Raw genomic sequence first — 14,010 nt, forward strand, 5'->3', positions numbered from 1 at the left:
CACCTTTCTGATTTGTTTCTTAAATGCCCCCCCTAGCCTTTTCACAGCACTAACAGGTTAGAAAGATTCAAGACTGAGTCAGCCTAGCTAGTAATCTAACTTGTGACCTGCACAGCACCTCACTGATATATCCAGCCTGACTTACAAAAAGGCGCCACTTGCACTTTTCACTCTCTTTGCAAACAAGGGCAGTCCTCTTTTGGCAGCTATCCACGTCCGCTTTGTACTTATGTTAGTTAACTACCAGTTCGTGTGAGTAGACACTCCTACACGCGCCCTGCTTACCCAGGTATGGCACCGCAGTGGCCCTTCTACCTGGGTGCTTAATCTCATTTTGGAGTGTTCCTCGAAATATCCATGCGCGCCAGGCACACTCTTTGAACCAGAAATCAAGCGGAGAATGGATCACTTGAAACTACAGCACCCGGGATTTTTGGTGACTTTCTTAAAAAACCCTCATACACGCACGTAAGCGTTGTGGTGGTATATCTTGATTCTCTACCAATTTACGTAGCATGGGTGCATCATCATAGGGTTCTTCTAGTTGTATGCAACCTCCACCCAGAGGTAACCACTGGCTGTGTAGCAGTGTCCAGAAATAGTGCTCTCAAAAAAGAATAGTGAATTTAAAAATCCTTGGATCATCACAAACAAAACGTCTTTATTTAAAAAAACGATGATTCAAGAGATATTAAAAGATTTTTGTGTAGATTTGGATCGCGTTACTAGATCCTCTATACATACCGGTTGGGAAACTTGTTTCAGCCCCACTGTGCCCAGCCTGGTCTATGGGGCTTTCTTCAGGACCGAGATGGAAATTAAAAATTGTACCCACACGATTTGTGTAGCAGAGAGGTGGTTCAGTTCTCCACCCTCTTTCTATTGAGGCCAGTACTGCCTTTAAGTTCTTGGAAATTACTTCCTTCAGGGGAAAAGAGAAAGTTTCTCCGTCGCCAGCTATGCAGGACTTCCCTGCTTGTGCTGTCTCTGCCCCCGGAAGTCTTTGAACCTCAGTGGCATCTCCAGTCCAGTCTTCACCCCTGCATAATATCCCTCCACCATCTTCACCCCTCATGGTGCTTGTTCAAATAAACAAGTTACAGGAGCCATGATGATGAGTCTGTATTAGCCGGTGTGCCTACACATATATACATATATATCATATCATATCGACGAAGCATAGCAGACCAGGATAAACAAATATAAATGCTCCCCCACTGAAGAAACTGAGAACGGTGCTTGAGTTTGTATCTTTTTCCTCTTCATTTTTAAAAGTGGCTGCTCAGCACCACAGGGCTGCCACCAGGCGTTTGACTTATACTTTGTGTCTATTTTTGAAGTTCTCTGTAAGAATGTCTATGGGTACGCATGACTGGGTAACCTGGTGCTCTTTAAGGTCACCAATTACTACTTACTGTGCTTTGAAAGTTAATGCAATTAAATATATAATGGAAAATGTGTTGTAAAATGCATCATGTTGGTCTCTTTTTCCAAAGTTTTCTTGGGGGGAGGAACCCCCCCAAACCCCTACTAGTAGTGGTCGGGCTCACTTGCTTCACTCACTCACTACGCACCCTGCGGGGCTAGTCTGACAAATTTTGCCAGAGCTGCTTTCAGTTACCAGTCCGGCCCTGCTCACCACACAGTGTCAATGTTTTTGAGAACTGTATTATTATTAATTATGTTTGGGTCGCAATGACTAGATTTTTTAACTAATGGTATCGTTAATGCTTTTTTCTTGCTTTTGTTTCAACACACATTGCTTAAATATAATTTTATCGTTTCAGCACGCATTGCGAACGTTTTTCAGAGCTGTATGGTTTCTTCGTTTTTGAGGCACACTGCATTTTGTTGGCTTTGTTAGATGGCTGCATTTTGTTTACTTTCTCTTATTGTCTATTGGCACTGCATTAGTTGATGCTAAAGAATAAAAACATTCCCACGTACAACCCGGGGTAACAACCCTCACCCTGGACTCTCACACAATTCATATTCTGCACTGAACACACATCAATCACTTTCACCCTGCACTCAGACAGTTTTCAACCTTCATTGCTCCCACACCTCTTATTATTAATCCCATAGGCGAAATCTAATGCATTTACCAATGCTTGTTCATTATATCTCGACTTACCTCTTGAGGTCCTGCGCATGAAAAGGATCAAATTACAAGTTCTTTCTTTTGCAAGTATTACAAACATGGCCTTTGGGTCCTGTTCACCAAGTAAAGCCGGGGGAGAAGGGTGGAAGATTGACTTTGCAGCAAAAGCCTTTGGTGCAGGGGTGGGTCACAGAAATAAGTATACACCACCTCTTAGATGTAAACATCAACAACAGGAAGCACCAAACATTCTCTTCCTCACTGTGTAGCATTCTGTATCTCTACTGAAGTGACCTGTAACTCTCTAAGTTACTTTTCAAGTCATGATGGGGTTTTGTTCTGGGTTCAGTTATAAGGTTTAAAACTGTCAATATCCCAGGGTGTTTCTCTTTGTATTTTACAAAGGTGTTTTCTGGTTTGATAACTTAACAAGTCCACCTGTCTCATTGTATAATACTTTTCACTTTGCAGGTTACCACATATCAATCTGACCCAAAGAGGCAAATATTGTTCAATTAATAAACTCTAATTTTTTTAAAAATGCAACTTCTGGCTCTGTCTCTGTACCTCAACAGAAACAAACAAAACGCAAATCCGGCCGTCAATCAAAACCTGCTGGTAAACTCTACTGAATTACACTGATTATTTTTTTAAGGAACCAAAAGCAACCAAAATGTTTTTACCTAACTCATGAAAGGATAATCGGGATTTTCCAAAAGCTATTGCTGCAAAGTCATAATTCATAATTTTAATAAAGAGACGGAGGCGAGTATTATACCTTCTTCCTTGTCATTTATTAACATAGCACCAGATAAACATACAATGAATAAAGAAATAAAACTACAGTTCCCAGAACTCCCTCGTGCTATGACCTCTAATGCATAACACACAGGTGTCTCCTTAGTCCTGGTATAAAAAAGACCTCTTGTGGCCTCCATGGCACCTTTCTTGCTGATGAAAGAGTTAATCCAACATTTCTAAGAGCAGGAACAGATGAAAGTAGACTCAGATGAACATCACCAGAGAGGAGGCATCCACTCTCTGATGAAATCTTTGTCGTTAGCGGTTTGGTTGGACAAATGTACATTTAGGAACAGGAAAGAAACATGCAACTAGACACAATGTAAAGAAGGAAGGGCTCAGAAAAAATCATCTCAAAGCAATTAGATAATACTCATCGGTAACAAGACATAATATTGAAGTAAAAATATAGAATGGACATAATATCGAATTAAAAATATAGAATGGTCAAAATATCGAATGGACACAATATAGTGGTTAAAAATATCGAATTGAAGGTAAGGAATATCGATTGTCAAAATATCGAAGTATATAATATAGGCATTAAAATATATCGAATTTTTAATAATATCGAATTTGTTTAGGTGTTTTCTATGTTAGTGTATGTGTGAAAAGTGTATTTATTTTTGTAATGTATGTTTAATTTTTTTTAAGTAATGAATTTTATGTTATTTAATTTTAGCGTAATTTAATTCTGTAGCGGGTTGTGGGTTTATAAGGGAATAGGGTGGGAAGTAATTTAATTATATTAAATATACATTTTTAGCAATTAATAATTATTTTTAATTTAATTTTGCTTTTTAGTTCTGTAGAGGGTTGTGGGTTTATAGGGGAATAGGGTGACAAGTAATTTAATTGTAATTCATTAAATATTTTTATTTATTTATTGGTATTCATTTTGAATTATTGTTAAATAATTTTTAATTGGTAATTAATTTTTATTAATTGATTAATTGATAATAATGTTAATTGTATTTATTTATTTTCCATAGCACGTTGTGGGTTTATAGGGGAATAGGGTGGGAAGTATATTGAAGTCAAAATATCGAAGTATATAATATAGGCATTAAAATATATCGAATTTTTAATAATATCGATTTTTTTAGGTGTTTTGTATGTTAGTGTATGTGTGAAAAGTGTATTTTATTCTTGTAATGTATGTTTAATTTTTTTTAAGTAATGAATTTTATGTTATTTAATTTTAGCGTAATTTAATTCTGTAGCGGGTTGTGGGTTTATAAGGGAATAGGGTGGGAAGTAATTTAATTATATTAAATCAAATATACATTTTTAGCAATTAATAATTATTTTTAATTTAATTTTGCTTTTTAGTTCTGTAGCGGGTTGTGGGTTTATAGGGGAATAGGGTGGGAAGTAATTTAATTGTAATTCATTAAATATTTGTATTTATTTATTGGTAATCATTTTGAATTATTGTTAAATAATTTTTAATTGGTAATTAATTTTTATTAATTGATAAATTGATAATTATGTTAATTGTATTAATTTATTTTCCATATCAGGTTGTGGGTTTATAGGGGAATAGGGTGGGAAGTAATTTAATTGTAATTAAGTAAATATTTTTTATTTATTTATTGGTATAGATTTTTAATTTATTGTTAATACATTTTTAATTGGTAATTTATTTTTATTAATTGATTATTTGATAATTATGATAATTGTATTAATTTATTTTCCATAGCAGGTTGTGGGTTTATAGGGGAATATGCTGGGAAGTAATGTAATTGTAATAATTACATATTAAAAATGCTTTTTGTGTATTGATAATTAATTTAATGTTAATTAATTATTAATTGGTATTATTTTTTCATTAATAATTCGTTTTTGTTATTGGAAATTAATTAGTTGTTAATTAATTATGAATAGGTAATTGATTTTTAATAACTAATATTTATTTGTATTTCTAATTAACTAATTATTACATACTATTAAATTGGTAATTAATTGTAATTCATATTTTATTGCTATTGCTATTTAATTTATTTTTAATAAGATATTAAATCAATACTTTCCCTACTGTTAAACTCACTGGAGTGGGAATAGTAATTTTTACTCCTACGCTATCCAACACTTTCCCTACTGTTACACTCTCTGGAGTGGGAATAGTAATTTTTACTCCCACGCTATCCAACGCTTTCCCTACTGTTGCACTCTCTAGAGTGGGAATAGTAATTTTTACCCTCCTGCTATCCAATGCTTTCCCTACTGTTGCACTTACCGGAGTGGGAATAGTAATTTTTACCCCTTCGCTATCCAACACTTTCCCTACTGTTACACTCTCTGGAGTGGGAATAGTAATTTTTACTCCTACGCTATCCAACGCTTTCCCTACTGTTGCACTCTCTAGAGTGAGAATAGTAATTTTTACCCTCCTGCTATCCAATGCTTTCCCTACTGTTGCACTTACTGGAGTGGGAATAGTAATTTTTACCCCTACGCTATCCAACGCTTTCCCTACTGTTGCACTCACTGGAGTGGGAATAGTAATTTTTAGCCCTACGCTATCCAACGCTTTCCCTACTGTTGCACTCACTGGATTGGGAATAGTAATTTTTACCCTTACCCTATCCAAAGCTTTCCCTACTGTTGCACTCACTGGAGTGGGAATAGTAATTTTTAACCCTACGCTATCCAACGCTTTCCCTACTGTTGCACTCACTGGAGTGGGAATAGTAATTTTTACCCCTATGCTATCTAACGCTTTCCCTACTGTTGCACTCACTGGAGTGGGAATAGTAATTTTTACCCCTAAGCTATCCAACGCTTTCCCTACTGTTGCACTCACTGGAGTGGGAATAGTAATTTTTACCCCTACGCTATCCAACGCTTTCTCTACTGTTGCACTCACTGGAGTGGTAATAGTAAATTTTACCCTCCCGTTATCCTACGGTAAAAATATTGTATATTTTTTATTAATATTACATTCATATATATATATATTTATATATATGTATTAAAAAATCAAATTGTATGTTTATTTTTTTATTCTTACATTAATTATTTATTAATTTTAAGGTTATTTAAGTATTTTAAGTATGTTTCAGTTAATTATATTTATTATTTCATTAATTTTCAATTACTTTTAAGACATTAAAAAAAAATCGATATTTTGACTATATTTTTTACAACGATATTTTTGATTCAACATTTTTGTACTTACCTGTTTGGAGATAGGAATTAGATATTTTTGCATTCTATATTTTTTCCTCAATATTTTGGTAATTCTATATTTTTGTAATCGATATTATGTCAGTCATCCGAGGATTCTCATCTCCATGTGTTTAATAAAATGAGGACTCTTCAGCAATAGCTCTTGGAAAATCCTGTTTTTATCTAAAAAAATGGAGGTTCCTATTCTGCTAATTTGAAGCTTCTTAACAACTTAAGAGCAGCATTAGAAATGGGGTTACAATAGAATGTGTTTAAAGTAGAAACAGAGGACCAATTAGCTGACTGCAGTAAACTTCCATTCCAGCGGAAGATTGACAGACGAGATCATGTCAAAGTGGATTTTAGAGAAGATACAGACAATTGAGCGGAAAAATTGGGATATCCACAGACATTTGAAGAACATCCACATTCCAGATCTGGGACAATCAGAATGGAGTAATTATGATCATTGAAGACAATTCTTATTTTTGACAGACATCAGAGGATCATAAGAAAAAGAGAAACTTCGTAAAGGCATGGCTGGCTCCACATTTAGATAAAGGTGTCCGTGGCTAATGGCTCTGGTCTCCAGCTGTAAAAATGGGGAAGTTGATTGTTCAGTCAAGAGGCAAAGAAATCTATTGGAAAGGGACCCAATACTTCCTGAATGCAAAAGAAAACTGGAACTTCTAGCTAACAATCGCTGTAATCTCTGAAGTGATGGAAACTGTTAGATTTGGGGGTCTCTAGTTGGCACAGGTAGGTACTTGTGACAAGTAGGGACCCTCTCCTCTAGTCAGGACAATGGGACTTACACTCCTAAAATAACCCTTTCTCACCTTTTAGGCTGTGTGGCCCGAGCAGTCAAGGCTTATTTCAGAGGCGTTGTAAGTTAAGCACTTGTGACCACATACAGTAACCCAGTGACAACCTGCTAATGGACACCACACAGGTTTTATATAAAAAATAATAAGACTTTATATAGAGTTACCACAAGAACATAAACGACAAAAATACACACTATGATTACTTTAAGATGGTAGATTTTAAGCTTAGTTCAGTTAATTTCTTAGATGCGACACTCTGCGTCAATGTACCTTAAGTTGCGTTGCGCTTCCACGACAAGCAATGTCGTAGCAATGGGAAATGGGGCAAAGTTCAGATACAAAGAAATAAAGACGTGAAGATATTCCAGAAGCTGCGCGCTTCTTGGGGATGCGAGAAGTTCTCGGTCTGATGCGTGGACTACAGAGGCAACATCTACGATGCGACGGCAGCAGCTCCAGCAGTGACGCTCTTCTCCCACAATTCGTGAAGCTTCCGCTCAATGCAACAACTACAGCAGCGACATTCAACATGCGATGGCAGCAGCTCTGACAGCGACGCGCTTCTCGGGGATGCGAGGTGCTCTTGGTTGATGCGGTGCAATGCGACAGTTCCAGCGGCGACACCCTCCTTCGGAGTTGCGACGGCAGGCACAGCGTCTGCGACACGCTCCGACCTCGTTGCGAGATTCTTCTCCTGATGCGGTGCAGTGCGACAGCTCCAGCGGCGACACCCTCCTTCTTCGGAGTTGCGACGGCAGCAGCAGCGATGGTGACACGCGTCCTCTTTGTTGCGGCACGCTTCTCTCCGATGCGGTGCAATGCGACAGTTCCAGCGGCGACACCCTCCTTTCTCCGGAGTTGCGACGGCAGGCACAGCGACGTCTACACGCTTCTTCTCGTTGAGTCGCGCTTCCAGCTCCTTGCGATACGCAGTTCCTTAGAAGGCCCAAAACAGCAGCAGGCACTTCCACAAGAACTCCGGGCAGTTAGGCGGTGAAGTCTGTTGTCCCTAAGACTTCAGCAGGAGGCAAGATCTTTCCAAGCCCTTGGAGATCCTTCACTATTTGAAAGCAAAGTACACAAAGTTCCTTTCTCCTTCCTTTGGCAGTAAGGCAACGACTGTAGGCCAATCCCCCAAGCAGCGCTTCAGCTTGGGAATAGTCTCTCCTCAGTTACTTCAGGATCCTCTCCTCAGTAAAGGTTTCTTATTGTAGTCCAAAAGTGATCTAATTTCTTGGGAGCAGAGTCCCAATATTTATACCCCAAAATCCTTTGTTCTCTGAGGGGATAGGGGCCTTTGCCCATTCCAAACAGGTTCTGAAGCACTCTGTTTATCAGATTTCTCCTTTACTTTCACAGTGCAGGCACATCAGACGCCCCACAGGAGGTGGAGCCAGCATTGTGGAAGGCAAGTACAGTACTGGAGCACTTTGTTTACAGGACTCCTTCTCTTCTTTCAGTGTGCAGGGCAGAGACATCAGCCGCTCCCCAGGGGGTGGAGTCTGCATTGTGGAAGGCAGGCACAGCCCTATTCAGAGTTCGGGTGCACTTCTCCCTCCCATCTAGATGCAGATCTCTCTATTCACCACTGGGTGACTCAGCCTGTCTCCCGGAATTCCCCAGCCCTGTCACTCACAGAACCAGACATAGGAATACACAACCTAGCAGAGGCAGGTTTGAATGGTCAGACAAGCAAATACCTACTTTCTAAAAGTGGTATTTGCAAAAGCAGAATATTAAAAAACATTTTCCTAAAAGATGTATTTTGTTATTCTGAGTTCAGGCATACTAGACTCGAATTTCTACCATGTTATCTGAGCCTGTTAGGATTATAAAATGAAACAATTCTAACAGACCATTCTGGCCTATGGGGAACAGGTAGCCTTGCAATAGTGAATAATGAAAATGGCTGTAATTCAATATTAGGACATGCCACACACATCAGGGCTTGTCCTACCTTATACTTACAATGCACCCTGCCCTTGGGCGTACCATAGGAGTGACTGATATGAAGAAAAGGAAAGGTTTAGGGACTGGCAAGTGGGTGCACTTGCGCAGTCAGCATGATAGTAGCAGACTGCACACAGGCTCTGTAATGGCAGACCTTAGACACATTTTACAAGGCTGCTTCTGTGGGTGGCACAACCAGTGCTGCAGGCCCACCAGCAGCATTTGGATTACACACCCTGGCACACTCAGTGCACTAAACTAGGGTCTGACAAGTAAACCAACATAGCCAAACATGGAATCACTAATCCATATATCAATTTACAATAGGGAGCACTTGCACTGTGGCACTGGACAGCAGTGGCACAGTGCCCAAAGCATCTAACACCAGCAAAAACACATGAGGCAACAGCAAAAATGAAAGGGAGACCCAGGCCAATGGTGCCAGGTCTAACAGGAACACTAATCTGCCACTGAGTACGTTTGACCCGAGATATTTCTGCCGTAACAGACGAGTGACAGAGGAGACAAAACTCCCAGAATTGCTTTGCTAGGTTCACTACTAGTTTGGACCGGGTGCCCCGAGGTGGTTGATATAATGGACAGCTGTCAGATAGTCCATTCTGAGAAGGATGAAAGAGCAAACTCATTTTTTGTGAATGATTGGATCACATGGAGCCCTCAAGCTATTCTAAATAATTTTTGTCCATTGAGAGCTCCCACTAAGACCAGTCACCTCCAGATGAGTATTGGCCGAATCTCGCACCCCACCTTGACGAACTTTCATCTGACTCTAATCGTAGATTTGGTGAAGAATTAAACTTTGACCTTCTGATAGAGCGCGCAGGGCCTACTAGCTCAATTTTACCACACTCACCTAGGCCCATAAAATATTCACACTTTGAACTAGCAGTCCTGCCTAACTAATATTTAATCAATCGCCTATCAGTGCCTAGAGGTCCGTTTAGGACTCATACCTGTAAACCATGACTTACCAATCCTTGTCACCTATGCTATAAGTCCTAGGGATCGAGGAGGGAGTTAGTATAAACAGGTAATATTTAAACACATTTACCTTTTCTATAATAACCACAGACTCAGGGAAAGTTTTAAAATCTTTATCTATGAAAGAATTTCTGAGTCAAACGGAAAAAGGCCACAATACCATTACCATAAATTTTACAAGTAAGAATATAATCAATAGGACATAAAGTTTGTAAGAAATCACAGTAACACCTCTAAACATCGGTACCTGGGAAGGGTGAGAAAGGGAAATAGCATAAGAACATACCACATGGATTATATTTACCTAGAATGGGTAAATGACCAATACTAGCCACGGGCTGGGGCAAATAAGAACCAGGCTCCCGACCAATCAGGTGCCCCGGGACTAGACGGGTGCAGATCAGGACAGGTGACCTCCTCTAAGTGCAATGCCAGTGTCACACCACTCTCTCTTGGGAAAGACAATTAGTTCCCCGACTGGGTAATCGACAATTTCACACCAACACCTCGATTCTTCTGACAGAGTGCTCCGCCAGCACCTCTGCTCTTGATCTCCTATAGCAGTCGTTGGGTCAGTCACAGGTCAGCTACTCAGACCAATCGGACAATTTCTCTATCTAAACCTACCTTAGTTATACCATTTCGAGGGCAATGTACCGCCCCTAAATGTTGCAAATCTATATGTTCCCCTTCAGTGATGGGTTGGAAAGATGAGGAGAGGTCATCACACCATACTAAGATGAGGTAATTCCAATATTGGTTTCAGTTGATTCCGGTTACCGCCCATAATTTATTTTCCCATGCACTTTTATTCCACCCAGCAATACTGATTGATGCATTTTATATAGCTTCAGTTCCACCAGAGGTCAGAAGGGCATTTTCTCATAGACATCGCGGGTAAGATGATTCTTGGCTGGGGTTCAATGCTTCAGCAACTTCAGAGCTAGAGTGCGCACGCGCAGCTTTGTCCAAGATGGAGAATGTGTCAGTATTCTGGCCCAAGTACGAGCTAACAGCAAAATCAAAGAGAAACATATTAGAATACAAAAAAAATGAATGTACTGTATACCACTTATTTCTACTCTAGCCCCATTACTTTATGTTAACCTTTGCATTAATAGTTAAGGAGAACGAACAAGCTTAGTACAAACAGCAGCATAAGCGTTAGCATGTGAGATTTAAAGCAGCCATTTCTGGCACTAGTGCGCAGAAGTGAGAAATTCCCTCCAAAGCAGAATTATGTCACACCACGTAGATGTGGCGGACGCATGCGCAGTAAAGTACCCGCGTTTTCGTCAGCCATATTAAGACACTCGGGTTAATGTTAGTAAAAGCACATATGCAAGCTTCCCCAGCTTACTAGAATGTTGTGTAAATGCAAATTTTAGTAAACAAAACATGTTGGTTAATTTATTACATGTTATTTGGAGAGGGCTGAAAACAAGCACGTTTCGGTATATGTGAACCCTTGCTCCATCACTACCATTCCATGCTTGAAGATGTTCTAACCACCAATGAGCTTTTGCCTTTGTTTCCTGATCGAAGGGGATTCGATCTGAATGACTCAAACCTTTTCTCAAATGTTGAAGTTTTAAGTTTGGAGACCTCTGTACTGTAGAGACCCCAGTAAAACACTTGTATTGATGAGGCTTAGAGATCCACTATGCCAGCTTGTTATCAGAGGAGGGAGATATGTGAGGAAGCAAATAATTGGGTGAATGCTTGTTCTGCTGATAACATGTCTGGAACTTGGAGGTTGTAGGATGAGGATTGAGAATTCACAAATACACCTGGGAATTCTATAGAGTGGACAAGAAGATTGATGACAAAGCTAAAAAAATTTAGGAATGAGATTCTGAATTGTAATTGATTAAATAAAGAAATTTTGTTCTGCGGAATTAAAAGGATGTCGCCCAAGTGCCAAGTGAGTGTAAGTAGGCTTAGTACCAGTTTCAAACGTTTGGTGGAACACCACGGAGCCAAGGATAGGTCAAGAGATCGGGCTGTGAAATGGTGATCGGAGCTGTCCCATTGAAACTTAAGAAATGTGCAATGAGAAGGAGGAATGGTACCGAAAGACAGACATCTTTTGAATCTGATGAAACCACCCATCCGGATACCTAGGGGCAATCTTAGCGGTGGCGAATGGTTTCCATTTGAAATGCCTCTAAACGACAAAATGGTTGAAATGGGCTAGATTTATCACTGGTCTTAATTTTATGTTTTGCTTTATTTAAAGAAAAAGGTTGCTTAATTAGCCTGAAAAAGTCATTTTGTGTATTAATCCCTTTTTGAAATTAAATCCTCTACTTCCTGAGAAGTAAAATCCAAATCTGTAAGGCAAACATGTATTCAGTGAGGGGAGATCTTGATAAAACTCTGTTTGATAGCCCGAGACTGTGACAAGCTATTTGTCTTGAGCTGACCTAGACAATAAACCCGACCTGGGGGAAAAAAACATATTTTATAAAATACAAATGTAAACACATACACCATAAAGAATTTAATAAGTAAAGTATCACTTCTGTGGGCAATGGAATTAACAGGGCGCCTGTGTGTTATACATTACCAGTCACATCACCACGACTAACGGGACACCTGTGTGTTATACATTAGCAGTCACGGCATAAGGAAGTAACGGGACACCTGTGTGTTATACATTAGCAGTCACAGTGCCGGGACTAACGAGACACCTGTGTGTTATACATTAGCAGTCATGGCACCGGGGCGAACGGGACACCTGTGTGTTATACATTACCAGTCACATCACCACGACTAACGGGACACCTGTGTGTTATACATTACCAGTCACATCACCACGACTAACGGGACACCTGTGTGTTATACATTAGCAGTCACAGCTTCAGGACTAATGGGCCACCTGTGTGTTATACAGTAGCAGTCACAGTGCCGGGACTAACGAGACACCTGTGTGTTATACATTAGCAGTCACAGCTTCAGGACTAATGAGCCACCTGTGTGTTATACATTAGCAGTCACGGCACAAGGAAGTAAGGGGACACCTGTGTGTTATACATTAGCAGTCACAGCGCCGGGACTATGTTGGAATTGTACACAATAGGTCTTCGACAAGAGACAGCTAAACTCTTTCTTTGGGTGGCATCTAATGACACTTCAAAGAGGCCTTGTGTCTTCGAAGCAGCAGTGCAGGAACATAAGTTTCAAGACAAACTCTTTCCTCATTTCAGGATCTGGCTGCGGCAGTTCAGAAAATAGCCGACTTCTTTGAGATTAATCTGACTAAAGAGCAAATACAATTGATCGCCGAACGAGGCTGCTTCAAAGCCATGAAAGAAAGGTCCAGAGAGACGCATGGAATCTTGGGCTCCCATGTTTTCCGAAAAGGTACGTTTGTAAATATCTTTTTATGGTTCAAATATTTTTTATTAAAATTTCAATAATAAACAAGTAAAGAAAACCATCAGTGGACCATGTGCTTACTGGGCTTCACAGACCCCCAATCAATGAACCCTCCCTCCCTTCACTCACTTCACTCACTTTCAGGCTAAAACATATAGGCTACAGTGTCCAAATGTAGGGAACTAAGTTGGTGATTGTAAAGCCGCCTCTGGGAGACGCAGAATGCGCAACTATCTAGGACACGTGAGCTCATGAAACTCTTGTGTTGTTAGGGATAAGAAGAGACGCCACAGCTCCCTGAACGTCGACCCCTGCCCTGCTAGTGAAAGCGTTATCGTCTCCATACCTAAGATATGCCGGAGTCTGTTGAGCCAGCCAAGGTGGGTAGGTATTTGTTGAGTGTCCCAGTGAATAAGGATGTTTTGCACAGCGGCTCCCAGTGCTAGTCCTGTTTGCAGCACCCTTCTAGGTTTCAGGGGGTATGTCAATGGATTTGGGAGGTTGAGTATTATGTGTGTAGTGTATCGTGGAAGCTGGGTATTGAGATAGGAGTCGATTTCATCGAGAACTTGAGACCAGTATTGCTGCAGCAGTGGGCATTCCCTTAATAATACGTGAACTAAGGTTCCGGGATGTCCGCAACCCTGCCAGCAGTCCGCACTCTGCGAAGGAAGTGCCTTATGTCACCATTCCGGTGCATAATACCAGTAAGTAACAATTTTTTTGAAGGCTTCAGTGAGAGCAACATTGGTGGCGGTATGCCTGGCTCTGTAGTAT

At 40.0% G+C, this 14,010-nt stretch overlaps 1 protein-coding gene across 2 annotated transcripts in view; it reads left to right on the plus strand.

Annotated features, from left to right (window-relative positions):
• LOC147672970 (sulfotransferase 6B1-like) overlaps nt 1-14,010 on the plus strand; it is a 195,422-nt gene that overhangs the window by 167,942 nt on the left and 13,470 nt on the right. For both annotated transcript variants that reach the window (XM_086947845.1, XM_086947846.1), the window contains one exon: nt 13,062-13,218. In XM_086947845.1, coding sequence (XP_086803971.1) covers nt 13,062-13,218 — 157 coding nt within the window. The remainder of the gene's footprint in view (nt 1-13,061; nt 13,219-14,010) is intronic.

The sequence above is a fragment of the Lissotriton vulgaris genome (assembly GCF_964263255.1).
Source record: "Lissotriton vulgaris chromosome 7 unlocalized genomic scaffold, aLisVul1.2 SUPER_7_unloc_1, whole genome shotgun sequence".
NCBI classification, from domain to species: domain Eukaryota; kingdom Metazoa; phylum Chordata; class Amphibia; order Caudata; family Salamandridae; genus Lissotriton; species Lissotriton vulgaris.